We start from the raw sequence: 15,869 nt of genomic DNA on the forward strand, positions 1-15,869 counted from the left end.
TTAGATTACATCAATTCGTCTGATGCCTCTCGATATAAAGGCACTCGAGAGATTTGCGAGGCTATCATGGACCCGATAGCCGTAATGGCCCTGCTCTATAAGTTAAATATAGTTAAATTGCGGCTGTATATATCGTTTGTCGTTTACTTATTGTATCGCGTAAAGGGTTCTCTTCTCAATGATACCGGTAACATGTTTAAAACTCCGTTACACCTACACTACACTTGTATATCTTTATATATCTATAAATTCTATAATTTTCTCTTCTCTCTCTCTCTCTCTCTCTCTCTCTCTCTTTCTCTCTTTCGTATATACTTTCGCTCTCTTCCACTCTCACTCTACGTGTAAAATATCTCTAATTAAACTTGGACGTGATCATTCTAAACAACATACCGCAATGAATCCCATATACGCAAATATTACCGTTACAAACTTTCTATACATTTATATTAATAGAATTAGCGAAACAATGCCTATAAGCGTTATTTCATTAAATCACGAAATACATATATTAGCATTTGCGCACAATGACGCCGATACTAGAAGAACGACGTACGTACCATGCCTATGATATCGTCTAAGAGTGATAAATTAGAGTGAAAACCAGTGATGTAAGATGTTGACTGTAGTTCGGAAAATGCAACAAGGAAGAACATGATTAAACGAGAAAAACGTAATTGCGAATATCATTTTATGAAAAGTATCCATAAATAGAATTTTTTCTCCCCAAATATCATTACTATTATCATACATATATGATATATATATATATATATATATATATATATCATTACTATTATCATACATATATGATATATATATATATATATATATGCGGGAAAAAAATATGCGAATTTGTGATATCCGCAAGAAACTCTTTATCATAAAACCCAGTATGATATTTTATTGCTGTTTGTGTGTGGCATACATTTCTTTCATAGAATGCATTTTTTTTTCTCTTTCCCTCCCAACCATCAGGAAAAGATCACTATACTCTGTACTCTGAAAAGATAAACTGTCACTTTCTCATTCCTTCTCTTTTTTTTTCACTAATTTGTGCAATGTACTTGATTCATATATCTTCCTCTTGTCAAAATGCAAAGTGTTAATGGAAAAAGAAATATTCATGAAAGATCGTTAAACTTATATACAATTTATGAATCTTTCAAAATTGTGGTCACACATAATTTCGCATTTCAAACCACAAGCTTGAGGCATGCTGCCTGTAATATGCTATTTACACAATTCAAAACAAATATGTTAGACATAAGAGCAATATGATGATTGTAAGTAATGAGAATGCTAATGGAGATGATAACGATCACGACGACGATGAAAATGATAAGATGAATGTGAAGATGATATAAAGTAATAATCTAATAATAAATAATGAGACTGTTCCAAAAAAGGCACGTCAAAGCTTTTGTCGATTCAGATATAGTGCAATCACTTTAATAAATTGGTGACTCGATTCTAAATTCCTTGCTTATATCTGACAAATACTCCTACACCTACGACAACCCGAATAATCCTACTCGAAAAAGTTTGGAGAATATGCGATATAACATATAACTGAATAATGTACGTGTAGACGTATGTGTATGCGTGTATGTGTATGTGTTAATGTATACTTGAATAACATTTGAATAACGTTACAAACTACAAAGAATAATGTGGCTACCTCATTAGTTTTGAGTGCCCGTTATGAATAAAATATCGTAAAAGATTATAGAGCGCTACATCCCTTAGCGATATTCTTAATGTAATCGAAAAACTTCACGAGCAAGAACAAAAGGAACGCTACTACGGCAATTGGAAAAAAACCTAGTTCGCTAAAATAATTTTGTTAAGGAGCATTAAAAACAAGATACTCGCGCGCGATATGTCTTGCGACATATCACAAAGAAATGCAGACTCACTACGCAGTTAAATTAAATCGTTATTATAAATCGCATATGTTCGTTAATAACAGTTCCACGTGCATGTGGATCGGCACTGCCATTACGTGCATATCTTGTCTGTCATCGATATTAATGTTCCCAATCTATTTAAGTCACATATTAGTTTCATATATTTATATATATATGTATGTATATGTATGTACAATAGAGAAAGAAACTATACGTATGAGACTTAAGCAGATTGGAACAATTCGATAGAAAATTTTGGTCTGTACAATGTCCTTATAAACTCTACCGTTTCCGTAATAAAACTTCGCGTCTCTGGAAACTTACGAAATTTAAAGTATGCCGCATATGTCGAGATATATGTGTCTCTTGAAATTAAGAAAAAAAAAGAAAGAAAAAAAGTGTCAGAGATTTTATGAGAAATCAGGGTACCGATCATGTAACTTTTTCTAATAGATGAAAAATTTCTCCATTAACTTCAATGCTAAAAGTTTTCACTTTTTACATGTCTGCCTGAAGAAAAGTTAAATGATCGGTACCCTGCAATATAATTGTATATCAGAGCAAGATAATCTTTTTGCCTCTTGTTTCTTTCCTCTTATGAAATTGTTACGATAAGACGATGGAATTGTTTCGGACACATAAAGGACGTAACAAACATATTACAAAGAGATCTAGTTATATTGATCATGATCTTGTGTCTCACTTCTTATGAGAGCGATTGGAAGGGAGTGGTCGCTGCTTACATATAGGACGGATTGTCAAAATTTTTTGCTTGAATGTTTGAGCTTCTGCTCTTTGCTCTCTTCGGCAAACTTGTTTGATAGTGTATTTGTGCTACTGATCGTATTCGCAAATCGCAGCGGTTCGGAATTTCCCTACCCGCTCACTTACTGGCCAGGTGCACAAAAACAGGGAAAATCAACACAACACTTTTCTTTCTTTGTGCCATTTGATATCGATTACATGTTCGCTGATTGGCACGAGCGGCTCGTAAGTTCCCAGAAAATCATACAATTACTCATTATTTGTTCATACACAACTCTTATCCACGACTCGACGGTAATAATTTATTCGGTAAACCATAAACTGGAAGGTTGGTATTGGTGTTTGGCTGGCGAAAGCGGGGCCAATCCATAAACGGCTGTAGGCTGCATATGTGCAGGCAATGGATGTGCTGCGTGACTCGCCAGTAACGGTCTGGCTGAGCTGTGATGAGCTGGCGGTGGCAACGCTCGACTAGAATCATATAACGTTAATGGAGACGAGCTGTAAAAAACGGGATAACGCACATTAGAAAGTCTCCATTAAGCTCTAAAAAAAGAAAATTATAAGTTTTTCTCTTATAATATAGAATAATTACATTATAGATAGTCGGAGCCAAAAGCAAATACTTATATGAAGGAAAACTCGGGAGAAGAGTAGAAAACAATTAACTTTTAACAAAATTCTACATTTTAAATTCTCTATTAGCAGAATCTCGATGTTATTTGTCGTCAAATAAAAAATTCTCGATAAAATTCAAATAAAAACAAAATAAAACAAATTTTTTGCACTCATATACAAATTCTATTTCCTTACAATTTATAGCACATTACAATAAATATCCTTTATTGTATGTTTTAATAAAAAAATTTAGTGCATCTAACGTAACTTTCTGCTATACAAACAATCAGTGATTAAGGCCTAGTTTTAAAAATCAAGCTATTCAATGCATATCGGAAAGTATAACAAAATAATCATCGATTTCCTGCGGATCTGCGCTTCGACTTATATTGCATGCCATAAAACGTAACATTTATGAAAGAAAGAATAGCAAGTCTACTTTTGGGTCACAAATGACATAAATTTAACGCTAGAACAAAAGTGTAAAGATGGGTAAAACGCATGCATCGACTGGTTCTCTACCCACCCGGGTGTGAATCCCTGATACGTGGGTACTTGTTGCTGCTGAATAGCTGTTGCAGCCTGTGATGGTGCCGCGGTAACGTACACAGGAGGCGGCACCGCGTGGGCTCTCGAGCGCACGTGAGCGTATTCCTGATAGAGAGGTTGTCCCAAATGCTGGGCACTTCCTATCACAGGTCCTCCGGCGGGACTCCTACCACCGCCACTGCCACCGGGACTTAGATGAGCTGGATGCCCATGATGACTGTGGGTATGACCCGGATGAGCTGCCGTACCTACCACCTGGCTCTGCCTATAAAATACAAAACAAAATCCATTTTTTCGCCATACGCTCCATTTATTTACTGCAATACGTCCCTTTAAGGGTGAAATAGAAGATTTAACGAATGCGTTCTCAATTCTTAATAGATTCGCAAGCTCCTCTTCCAGTCTGCTCGACGTATAATCGAAAGAGGAAATAAACTCATTTATTTAAAAAACTGTTTTACTACGATTTCTGATAAAGACATATTCACATGCCATTTACTTGCCTAAAATCGTGTTAACTGTTACATTGGCTTGTTCGTTTCTTTAAAAAAAAAAAACTTACATGCACATAACACGGTGATCCTTTGATGAGAACATGCTCCGCCGCTATGTATCGTATCGTTTAAAAATCGTTTTAAAACTTATCTCATAATTATGGCATGTCTCGATTAAAGACGCTGGCACAATCATGCCGAGAAAGACGATCCTCACCTATATTGATGCACAGGATTGGCCACCACCCACTTCTGATGGTCTCTCGAGTGAGCAGCTGGTGGTTGAACGTATTCATGTTTGTACTCAGCTCGCTTCCCAGGCCAGGACACTCGTTTGTCCGTGCCGGTCGTGTACACAATATGCTGCTCTTGGAGGTGAGGATGCGCACTACTCGTGGTCACATACTGCAAGAAGGGGTCATGCATGTCATAGACGTCATCCTCTCTCTAAAAAACATTTACCAAACGAAATTACGAAAAAGATATTTTTAAAAAACTGCCGTTACACGCGGCCTTGTTACCCTTCTTCCTTCTCTCTATTCGCTCTCTTTGTCGGTCATTCTATAGAATACTAAGTGAACAAAATAGTTCAGTGATTTCACAAGAATTACAAATAAAAATGTATGAAGAAATTAGACGTGGTACTTGAAAATAGAAATCTTAGTTAACCTGATAGGTCGGTGGCTCTTTGCAAGCTGGCGCGTGACACGGATGTGGAGCAAGGTACTCGACACCGGGTTCCGGTTTCGTCGCGACGTTCACCATGTTACATTCAGACTGCACCTTCGCCAATAGCCGCTTCTTTTGTGATTGAGAAGAATATCCTGAGCTACTGTAACAAACATTGATAGCAACAGTTAATTAAAGAATTTAGCAATTATGTACACTTGATGAAAGAATCATTAAGAATAACAAACTAGTAAAAATAACAAAATTTAATTTTAAAAATTGAATGATTATTTTATGATAAATTCCTGTCGCAGATATCGATATCATCAGTGATCGAACACTCACCTGCTGACATGATGTTGTTGTTGCGGCTCGTGCTTAATTAACTGTGTGGTCTGCTGATGCTGCGAGTGTTGCGGCAAATATAAATGGGCATGCGTGCGACTTGGACTGGCTTCGCCGTCGCTATCACCAACAGTGACACAGCTAATGATATTCTTGCGATGCGTTCGATGTGACGACGAGCTGCTATGTGTTGTAATATGTCCACTCGCATGTTGCTGACTGCTCGTGTGTGTTGACTGTTGCATCGGCTGTATTACGCGAGGTGTTGATTGAGTGCTGCAAAATCAAGGAGAAGATACTTCTTTATTTAGAGTCATCGAGGCAATCATCGTCGCGTGCTTTAACCATTGACAAATTAATGCCGCATCCATGAAATATCGCATGCTAGATGATTTGCAACAATATTATTTATTATGTGTCATAGCTTTGTGTTAGTCGACAGTTGTTTCACACCAAGCTCCGCAACCGGATCCCTAAATAGCCCGTGTCTATTTCGTTATATAACCAAATAAATTGTATTATTCAAAACATACATTAATAGATAAAAATTTTATAGTTTATACTAAGGATATAATATAATTATGATTCACGAACATCTCTATAAGTTATAAAGTTATTTTTTCAAGCATAGTGTTTCCGAAGCATAGTGTTTATTAGGTAAAAATTAACTATAAATGACTTAATAGAGCAGGGTCGAAATGCAAACTAGCAAATTAATCCTATCTCTTGTGACACTCACAATCTGTATGTGTTAACTGCATATTCTTAATAAGATGTAATTAAATATTATTAACCACGTAACACCGCCATATTACATTAATATACCTTCGTATGATTTCTTCACGGACAGGACGTCCGTCGCCCGACAGGCGAGTTGCCAAACTTTGACAGGCGCTGCACTGACGGTCTCCACAGCTGTCAATAATATCCATGCATGATTGTACTACCAACTAGTAACTAATAGATGTATAACACGTGCTTAAATAAATATTTCTTTTACAAAAGATAATGCTAAAAAAAAAAAGATAATCTATTAATATTGGAAACATATATATACACAATATTCTCTTGATTTGCCTATTGGGAAGATTAATTTGTAAATTTAAATATAATTTCAATAAATATAAGTTTTGATAGACACATAAAAAAATACTCTTACATTAATTACATTTTATATATACACAAATAAACATAAGCATTATATGTGTATCTATATTATCTAAATCTCTGAACTCTACAAAATTATATCAATTTCAATCTCTACTGAAACTAAAGAGTTTAAAGTTTAAAATAAAAAATATATCCCTAAACTACAAAATTTTATCACATTTGATATATTAATTTATAATATATATACTGAGACGTAGCACTTGGTATAATACTCACCATTTTCCAGGTGCCTCATCTTCACTATCACTAATCGTGATAACAGAAACGGCTGGCGAAGGCGTGTCATCAATCGTGATGGTCTGTTGTCGTACGGATGCGACTGGCTGATGTTCCACGTTATGACTACTACTGTGTTTGCTACTGTGATGATGAGACTGCACTGGCTGTTCCTGCCAATGACTACTGGGTGAGTGTCGTCGCATACTACTCGGCGGTGTGCTCTCTTTGACCCGTTTCTTCACAGGACTCAGTTGTTGTGTCTCTTTCTTGTGTTCATGTCTATGCTGAGTCTGCTGAGGTACCGTCACATGATGCTGATGATGTTTGGTAACGGTGCGCTTGCCCCAGCTCTGCGACGGATGCTCGACAAGTGCACTAGCATTGTAAACTTCCGTAACAGGAAATACTGGCCGCTGATCCTTCCCCAAAACAAGGGAGATTAGTTAAAAACTGAGAATTTTCTAGTTTTATAACGTGTAAAAAATTAGGAAGAATGTTTTATTATTTAAAGGATGGAGTGACCATCCTTTAAGTGACTACCATGTGATGTAAAATATCACAAAAGAAAAAAGAAAAGCTACATTCAGATATTGATAAGCTTTAATCTTTCACTAAATATTACAAGTAATTTATTGACAAGTACTACCTGTAGAATAGCAGAACTATCGACAATAAGAGGCCTTCCCCAATCTCCAGTATCGCTGAGGAGTGGTTGTTGAATGTGCTGCGGTGGCAATTGCTGCCATGATGGTACGATCGCAGCCATCTGACGACTTCCACCAGGCCAAGATGTCTGCACAGCATTCTATGATGATCATAAATGTATATAAAAACATAACAAACCATTATACTGTCATTTGAAAGTAAATACTATTTTACTTACGGTAAGCAGCATTTGCCGACCAGTCTCGACCATAGATACGGGAACTGCAGCGTATTGTTGTTGGGCAGCTACAGCCGCCGCAGCCACGGCTTGCTGCGATATAATAGATGATTGTATCTGCAAAGGTGCTTGTTGCGCTTGCGGTGGCTGTAAAATAAATCGTTATTAATGACTAATCGTTCCAATGAATTTATTGCTCATATAACTGTGGTAATTATTCTTACTTGAGCAACAACTACGTGCTTTGCAGGACTTGGCATAGTTTGGTAGCCATGTGGTGGACACAATATGCCAGGTACCAATTGATGCGGAAAATCATGAACTCCACTTCGTCCACTGTTGGATCCACTAGACGAGCCACTATATTGTGTCGCTCGTCGACTGCTGTTACTATATATTTGGTACTGAAATTAGAAAATATAAATTATGTAAAACCAACAAGTTTTTACAAAATGCATGTACCTTAAAATACAAGAAATGCGAAAATAAAATATAGCTCCGCATAAAAGATTGACTCGTAGTCGGCAGATCTCGAGTTCGAACTAGCTTTCATTTCATGTACCTCGGTTTATAAGTTGGTTGATTATAGAGTTAATAGTTTCGAGTGAAAAATACGATATTGTAATACAAGATTGTAATCTATTTCGGAAGCAATAAAATAATACATACATAACAATAAGAAAAATAAAGCGTTATATAAACATACCAGATTGTCATATCCTGTTTGTGCGGTGCGATGCTCTCTGACTAATCGCTGCACTTGATTAGACAATTGGTTGTTGAAAGTGAGAGTCACCGCACTGCCGTTAGTAGTCGGTACAAAATTGGCTACTAAAGACGTTGGTGGAGGTGGCTGAGGCGCCGGCGGAGCCTGATGATGCGCAGGACTCGCAGTAAAATCTCCCGCGCGCCTGCAAACCTCCATCATCTGGACGGAAGCTTTGACGTTGTTACAATGCGCGTAATCGACTAGATGTGCCAGAGTAACAAACGCGTGGTTCAGTGCCTCGCCGGGTGTTATACGGCGCTCCTTTAACATAAATAATATTCGTATGAGAAAAACTCCGAGTGTACACGAAAAAAATCTTGTTCTTCATTAAATTAAAAGCATCAATTAGATATTACTACCTGGTCCATTGTAAGCATCCTCTTTAAGAGGTCAATGAATTCTCGCCTGTCCGCTTTCTCCGGCAAGAGTTGACCGCCGTCTAAGTCAGTCGGTACGTTAACCTGACCGATATCATCAAGGCAATTAAAAATATATTTTCTCGCTTCCTTGGATTTGATACCAGTCTCTGCCTCGTGTTCTTCCGGTGTTTTTAATCGCCAAAATGGATATGTACCTAAAAATACGTGTGGAATTTATAAGAAAAGCTCTCCCCCGTTGCCGGTATTTTGTATCAAGTTACGTACTGTCCATGTCCCGATAAAAGAATTTTGTTGTTTTGCTGGCGTTGTTTAGCATATGCTCCGTCGGTAGGCCTTGCGTTTGACTTATATATCGAATCTGATCGTACTCGGAACTACCCGGGTATAAAGGCCATCCTAGAAACAATTCTGCAACCACACAGCCGAGTGACCACATATCTATCGCTTCACAATACGGAAGTCCCAGTATGATCTCGGGTGCACGGTAGTATCGTGACTGCAGGTAAGTGTTACAGACGGCTTTAGATACATGCGAGGCCGATCCGAAATCGATGACTTTCACTCGATAGGGCTGACGCATTGGATCCACCAACATAATGTTCTCCGGTTTCAAATCGGCATGTATCAATCCTAATTGCTGCAAAGGTAAAGGCATATATGTGCACGTTAATCTTCAATGTCGATCCAAGTATGACGCAAACACAACTACGATGATACTGCACCTTCAATTTCAATAGTGCGGTCAACACTTGTTGAAGAATGGGCCTAATGTATTTGAGAGGTAGGGGTGAAAATTTATTCTGCTTCAAGAAATCGTAGAGGTTTTGCTCTAACATTTCGAATACCAAGCAGGTATGTGATTTGTGCTGAAAACACTCGTAGGCACGCACGAAATTGAACTCATCCGCATTTTCCTGACTAAGTCGAGACAGGATGGAGACCTGCAAAAATATTATTTAAGTATAATAAGTTGCCCAATATAATACAGGATATAATTCAGTTGATGTTTACAAATATATACTCTGCGTCTTATTCTTACTAATATTTATGCGTACCTCAATCTGACCTTGGCGCGCATACGATGGATGGTTCTTGAGAATTTTGATGGCTACTATGTCGCTTGTTCCTTTTTTCCAACATTTTACAACCTGCACAAATCAATTGTCAACAACCCATTCTCACCAGGAAGAGTGAACATAATCAATACAGTTTAAAATACAAGAAGGTTCTACGATATATTATACACTTTGTTCTTACCTGCCCGAAAGTACCTCTGCCGAGAAACTCGAGGACCTCATACTGATGGGTCATGGAATAAAGAACTTCATGCTGCACCAAATGATAATCCCCGTCGCCCTGGGGGTTACTGCTACCACCACCATTGGCCGCGTTGGCCACTTGTTTGCTATGCGCCGTCATGCTTGCCTGCTTGCTGTGCTGTTGCTGCTGTTGTTGCTGCAGCTGCTGTTGGGTATGATGCTGCGACACTACAGTACTGCCCACCACATTCGCGTTGGCGGAATGGACTGCCAGGCCGTCACCATTACCTTCCCTCGACCAAGTTTTTCTCTATAGAAGTATAATATACCTTATATAAAAATATACTTTTAACGTTAAGAGGTCGCCATCGAATTTTTCATACAAATTTTTTATCTGAAAAAGTTCAGATACCTTTTTCAAAAATTTTAGACTAAAATCTTAAAAATTTTATAACATTTCAAAAGTCACATATGTATATATATATATATACATAAATTCTAAACAAAGATGTATATAATACTTTCTCAGTATTTCGGAAATTTGTTTCAATTCATATGAAAAATTTGTTTCACTTTGTGTAAAAAAGATAGTGAAAAAAATTGTTCATCAGGGAATAGAATTTATGTATAAAGGTGCATAGCTCTCAACGGCACATAGCTCGCACATCCCTAGAAAACGCAAAGGTGCGAGCTGTTACCTGTGACGGGCAAACCTACAAGAGCCGAAGATTTTCCACATCGGCGTCGACGCGAAGAAGAGTTTCGATCGCGACCGATTGCATGATTCGCATTCGCGCGCCGTTGGAGATCAATTATCGTGTCTATAGAGCCAACGATATATATCTCGCTCACATTTCGTGCGTTTTATTATATTATATATATAAGCAACGGCATCATGAATCAAACGCCTGCACTCGTCGATCAGGCGAGAATCGAGGAAATGATCGTGCCTATTTCTTCCCTGATCGGCGAAATAACCGTCCCAAACAATCTATCTATTTCTTCTATCTAAACTTCTATATACCTATTTTTTCCCTGATCGGCAAAATAACCGTCCCAAAGAATCTACCGCCGCGCGTGGTCGCAGTTCCGCGAACCAGGCGGGATTACGCGGACGTCACGCGGACAATACGTGCGCGTCTCGCGATATCCGCGATATCTGCGCGATGGCCGATATGAAATATGTAATGGGAGCCTTGAAAGTATAATCGATAGTTAACTACGCTATACGGAAACGTTATCTACGCCGCCAACTATACGCTCGTGACACCCCGCAACGGTGTTCGCAACCGATAGCTGCAACCAAAACAGCTGCTCTGTGATTATGATCGAACCGGTGCGCGGTTCGGATGCACGTGCGTATGATCGTTAGTTGAGACCGGTCGAAGATCATTTCAGGCTGAAGAGGAACGTGAAGAGCGACCGAGCGAGAAGAAGGAATCTTTACGGTTTCGAGGAATCAGACTATCCATGCAGACGCTTTTCCTCGGGCATCCGTCAATGATACAGCCGCTTCCAGATGGCAACAAACTCATCTACCTGGTCCGCCTGGATACGTATTCTCTGTTCCAGCGCGATGTTCTAAGCAAAACCTCGTATCCAACGATAAATATTTTTTTTCTCTCTTATTCTTTCAAGATCGGAGTTTTTAAACAAAAATCTTATTTTTTAGAATTTCCGGAGTCACTGACAAATTAGATTTGGAGTCTCAGAATTAAAATTTCTAAATGATCTGATTATCGTGAGACTCGGTTTTAAGACATTCTTGATATCTCTGGGTTTCAAATGTAGCCTGAAAATATTGAATTTCAAAGCATAATAACCTTTGTGAAAGAAGATCTAGTGTCACAGGACTTATATAAGCAGAGTTTGAAAGTCAGTACCAACACTGTTTGCATAGTACTGATGAGCTTCAACTAAAGCAAAACTTGATGTTATTCTTTGCAATTAAAAATTCCTTAAAACCAAATTATATGATAATCAAATTATTTTTTTTTTAATTTTGTCCGTTTACGCACGCAATATTGAAACTATAGCATTTTGTATTTTTGACAATTCAGAATAAAGCTAAATTAACCCATAGAGCAAATTTCATAAAAATCGAGAACGAGCAGTTTAGTTTATAAAATAAAAGAGGATAATCCCAAATGTATGGAGTCGCTGGTTCACAAAAGATTAATAAAAACCCTTTTTTTTTTTAGAGCGATTCTTTTTATTCCATCAAACAGAGAAAGCTAGAATGTCAGGCAGGAGCACATTTGTAAAACTAGAAGTGACAAGCTGCAATTGGTCATCCAAAGGAAGATAAAAAGTAAAAGGAATCTCTGAGGGAATCTCTAATGAGAAGAAGAATAACATCTTGACTAAAAACCTTCGCCAATTTTAATGAAAGCACCCCGAGGTTTAATAAAAGCGTTCTAATCAGTTCAGAATTGCTGTTTCCAAGATTTTAATCGCCTTAACGATCGCAACCTTCATTACAAGACAACACATCAAAGAAGAAAAATAAATAAAGCGTCATTACAGAGTTAGCAGCCATGTTTCAGTCGAAGATTTTCAAATCAATCGGTGAAATGATTGTGTGTGTGTGTTGGTGTGTGTACAAAGCACCGCGAATGTCGAACTCGTTCGTAGTGGTATTCATAAAGTTAGTTTCCCGGTAATAGACGTCAGTTTCCCACGACGCGACGTTGCGCCGTACGGTTACAAATCGGAGAATTAACGAGCGTCAAGGAAATTGTGTGATACCTCCTCTGTCATTAGAAGCTCGTTACCTCTCGGACGTACGTGGCATTTTGCCGCAAACGCTAAATCAAACACGCGATGAGAATGCGCAGAAATCAATCGAGGACCGCTTGTCGATCATTTCGGAATACTACGGCATGCATGCCAAATAAATTCCGTTGCTGGCTGCTGTATGCTACTTAAATAGCCAACAACTCCAGATTAGCCGGATGATTTATGTCCATCTTCACCAACGTAAAAAAAGAAAAAGGAGCAGAGTAAATGAACCGAGATTCTAGTTTATCTATATTGGCAGAAACAGGTATACCTCGGCAATTCGAAGCTCGATGTACGCTCATTTCTATTAACGTAGAATAACTTCCTTTATAGAAATCCAATTTAATACTCAAAAAGTAGTTATAATTAATCGCTACTTTTCAATATAAAATTTATGTAATTTCAGTTTCTGAAATATAGTTGGTTTACTTTACTTTTTATCTTTTTCCAGTTTTAAGAATTACAGAAAAAGATGACAAATAAGATGAATTGAGATTGAAGTTAATCTACATTGGGGCAGAAACAAGTATTAGAACCTCGGCAATCTGAAGCTTGATGCACGCAAGTCTCAGGCCCATTTCTACCTATGTATTGTAGATTAATTCCTCGGAGCTGATGTGGATCTAATGGAGCCACTATGCAGTAATCGTTTAAATAAAGATCCTCATGGGTACAAATAATTCATTTGTTTCTGTACAGTAATGTTAAGATAAAAAATATATTAAATTTGAATTTACTATTAATTCTTTTACTTTATGTAATATCTGCAAATTTGAATTATTCTTGTTAAAATAGCATTCGTTCTTTTCATACGAGTCCCGTCATTTTTGTTCGTTGAAATTAATTAGCGCTATTCAATCGACATATATTAAATGCAATGAGAAAAATGTCGTAATATGTTGCGACGAGTTTTTAATTTACTCTTTGTTCTGTTCTAATATTCTTAAAATTGGAAAAAAATAAAAAGTCAATCAAACCAAGATTAAAATTAATCTACGTGCGCGCGCGCGGCTGGGTGTGTGTGTGCATATTAATGTTGCAACAGGACGACAAGAATCGCGCGACGTAACAACGCGGAGCGGCGCAACGATGTCACGAGACATTTCGTATAATCATATACGGCGGAATGAGAATGTTTAGGAGACATTCGTATCGCGAGCGCAATGAATCAGCGAAAACATCGTGACATGTAGCTACGAATCGTGCGATATCACCGAATCGACAACGAGTCGCAACTGCGACGCGAAACTTTACTCGAACAAATAAGAATGACGAGCGCGAGAGGAAACGTACCGAGGATGATGTCGTGTCAGACCGAGGCATTAGAGCGATTCTATAAGCGTTAAGCTTTAGTCGAGATCGTGCCACGCACACCAGAAACAGATTCACGTCGAAAGCTTTGCTCCGAGAAGAGAGGTCTCGGAGTCTCGGGATTAGCCTCGTCGCCGATTAATCGCAGGGTGATTCTATCGAACGATCGTTCAGACGCGACTGTTCAGAGGCAGCCGAGAGATCGGTAAGTAAAATGCAACGGATAAGCAGTGAAACGACGAACGGACAGCATCTTCTTGCTGTACAATCTGCAGATCGAGCCTTTCCCTTTCGTCGCGGCTTGCGGCAAGAGGCATCAGTTGCGAAGCGAGAAGTATCACGACTTCGTTGCCAAACGCGCGGTCTTGGCTAAAACGACCTAGCTCTCCGGTCTGCGCCGTATGCCAATAAGCGGTAAGCGGTCATTAGGTTTTATTCGCCGGAGCGCTAAACACGGCGACACGTACATGCAAGAACCGCGCGCGATGGAAAGTTTCTCCCTCTACCTGCCCACCATTAAGGAGAATACAGAAAACTAACGACGAAACATTACCGTAGTTATTCTCATTCTCGTAACAGCACACGTATGCGCGTGCATAACAACCGACCCGAGAGGATACGACAACAAGCTGCCGCGAAACTCGAAACCGCCAAACAAATGACATTGAGACATTGCGGATTGTTTGCTCATTGTGCAGATTACGCGCTGTACTGGAAAAAAAAAAAAGAAAACAAAAGCTGCGCGTTTACAGCGAGACAGACGTTAACACTTTAAATGTATAGCCAATTGGATATATTATATATTTAGGCGTAGATTCAAGGCATCGCACGTATCGATTTGAAATATTCACAATATTTCGTAAATATTAAAAAAAAAAAACATGAAATTGTAGCATATACCAATATTATTAGGTTATAAGATAGTTATAAAATAACTGTGTAGGGTCGGGAATCAATTAAAAAAACTTATGCGACAAAGTGTTAATAACAAACTACTACATTGAGAGAGAAAAAGAGAGAAGGAGAAAGGATACTCATATCCGTTTCTAGTCAGCGTATAGATAATCTCGATGTAATCTACTTTTTATTTTTCTGTAGTTCTAAAACAAGATAAAGAAAAAGAGCAAAGTAAATTGACATTAAAATTAATCTATGTTAATAAAAATGGACATCAATATATCATGCAAATGTCATTAAAAGTTCGTACAAAAAAATAATCAAACTTGAAATATAAGTTTCCTAATTTGAATTCTCTAATTTTGAACTTTAATGTCACAATCTTTTTTTTTTGCATGAGCAAAAGTTAGGTTTTTCTTCTAATTTTGATTATATTAGTTCTGTCTAGTAACTAAGAACTACTTAGAATCCCAATCTAGATGTCTAATTGCATTCATTGGAATTCTAATTGAAAATGGACAAAAATTCAGAATTTTCTTTAATTTAACTCTATTATAATTCTAGTTAAAATAATCAGAATTCTGATTGATATGATCAGAATCTTCCGCTTCGACCGGAATATTTTCTTAATGTAACTCTGAATTTTTTCTCGACTTTTTTTGGTAGTCTCTAAGGTAAAACAATAAAAAAAACTTGGATAAAGAAAGACCTGGATTGCAGACGAAGGGAATAAAAATATAATTGCAGACAGAGGGTTAAGTATAGTGGACGAGACACAAGAAGTCGACAGATTTAGCGCGTTGGATACGTAGACGCGCGGGGAACGCGAGAGGGGGGGGGGGGGGGGGGG

The 15,869-nt window shown here is 38.0% G+C and overlaps 1 protein-coding gene across 1 annotated transcript in view; it reads right to left on the reverse strand.

The window, feature by feature from the left end:
- Positions 1-2,977: 2,977 nt before the first annotated feature.
- The window catches only part of Hipk (Homeodomain interacting protein kinase), a 30,066-nt gene continuing 17,174 nt past the window's right edge, over positions 2,978-15,869 (reverse strand). Inside the window, 16 exon segments of the mRNA XM_018542128.1 lie at positions 2,978-3,176; positions 3,820-4,107; positions 4,554-4,777; positions 5,006-5,168; positions 5,351-5,626; positions 6,176-6,307; positions 6,737-7,158; positions 7,386-7,544; positions 7,623-7,769; positions 7,847-8,026; positions 8,329-8,652; positions 8,751-8,965; positions 9,036-9,408; positions 9,494-9,712; positions 9,827-9,919; positions 10,029-10,340. Of these exon segments, the coding sequence (XP_018397630.1) occupies positions 2,978-3,176; positions 3,820-4,107; positions 4,554-4,777; positions 5,006-5,168; positions 5,351-5,626; positions 6,176-6,307; positions 6,737-7,158; positions 7,386-7,544; positions 7,623-7,769; positions 7,847-8,026; positions 8,329-8,652; positions 8,751-8,965; positions 9,036-9,408; positions 9,494-9,712; positions 9,827-9,919; positions 10,029-10,340 (3,726 nt within the window).

The sequence above is a fragment of the Cyphomyrmex costatus genome, unplaced genomic scaffold (genome assembly GCF_001594065.2).
Source record: "Cyphomyrmex costatus isolate MS0001 unplaced genomic scaffold, Ccosl1.0 scaffold306, whole genome shotgun sequence".
Taxonomy (NCBI): Eukaryota; Metazoa; Arthropoda; class Insecta; order Hymenoptera; family Formicidae; genus Cyphomyrmex; species Cyphomyrmex costatus.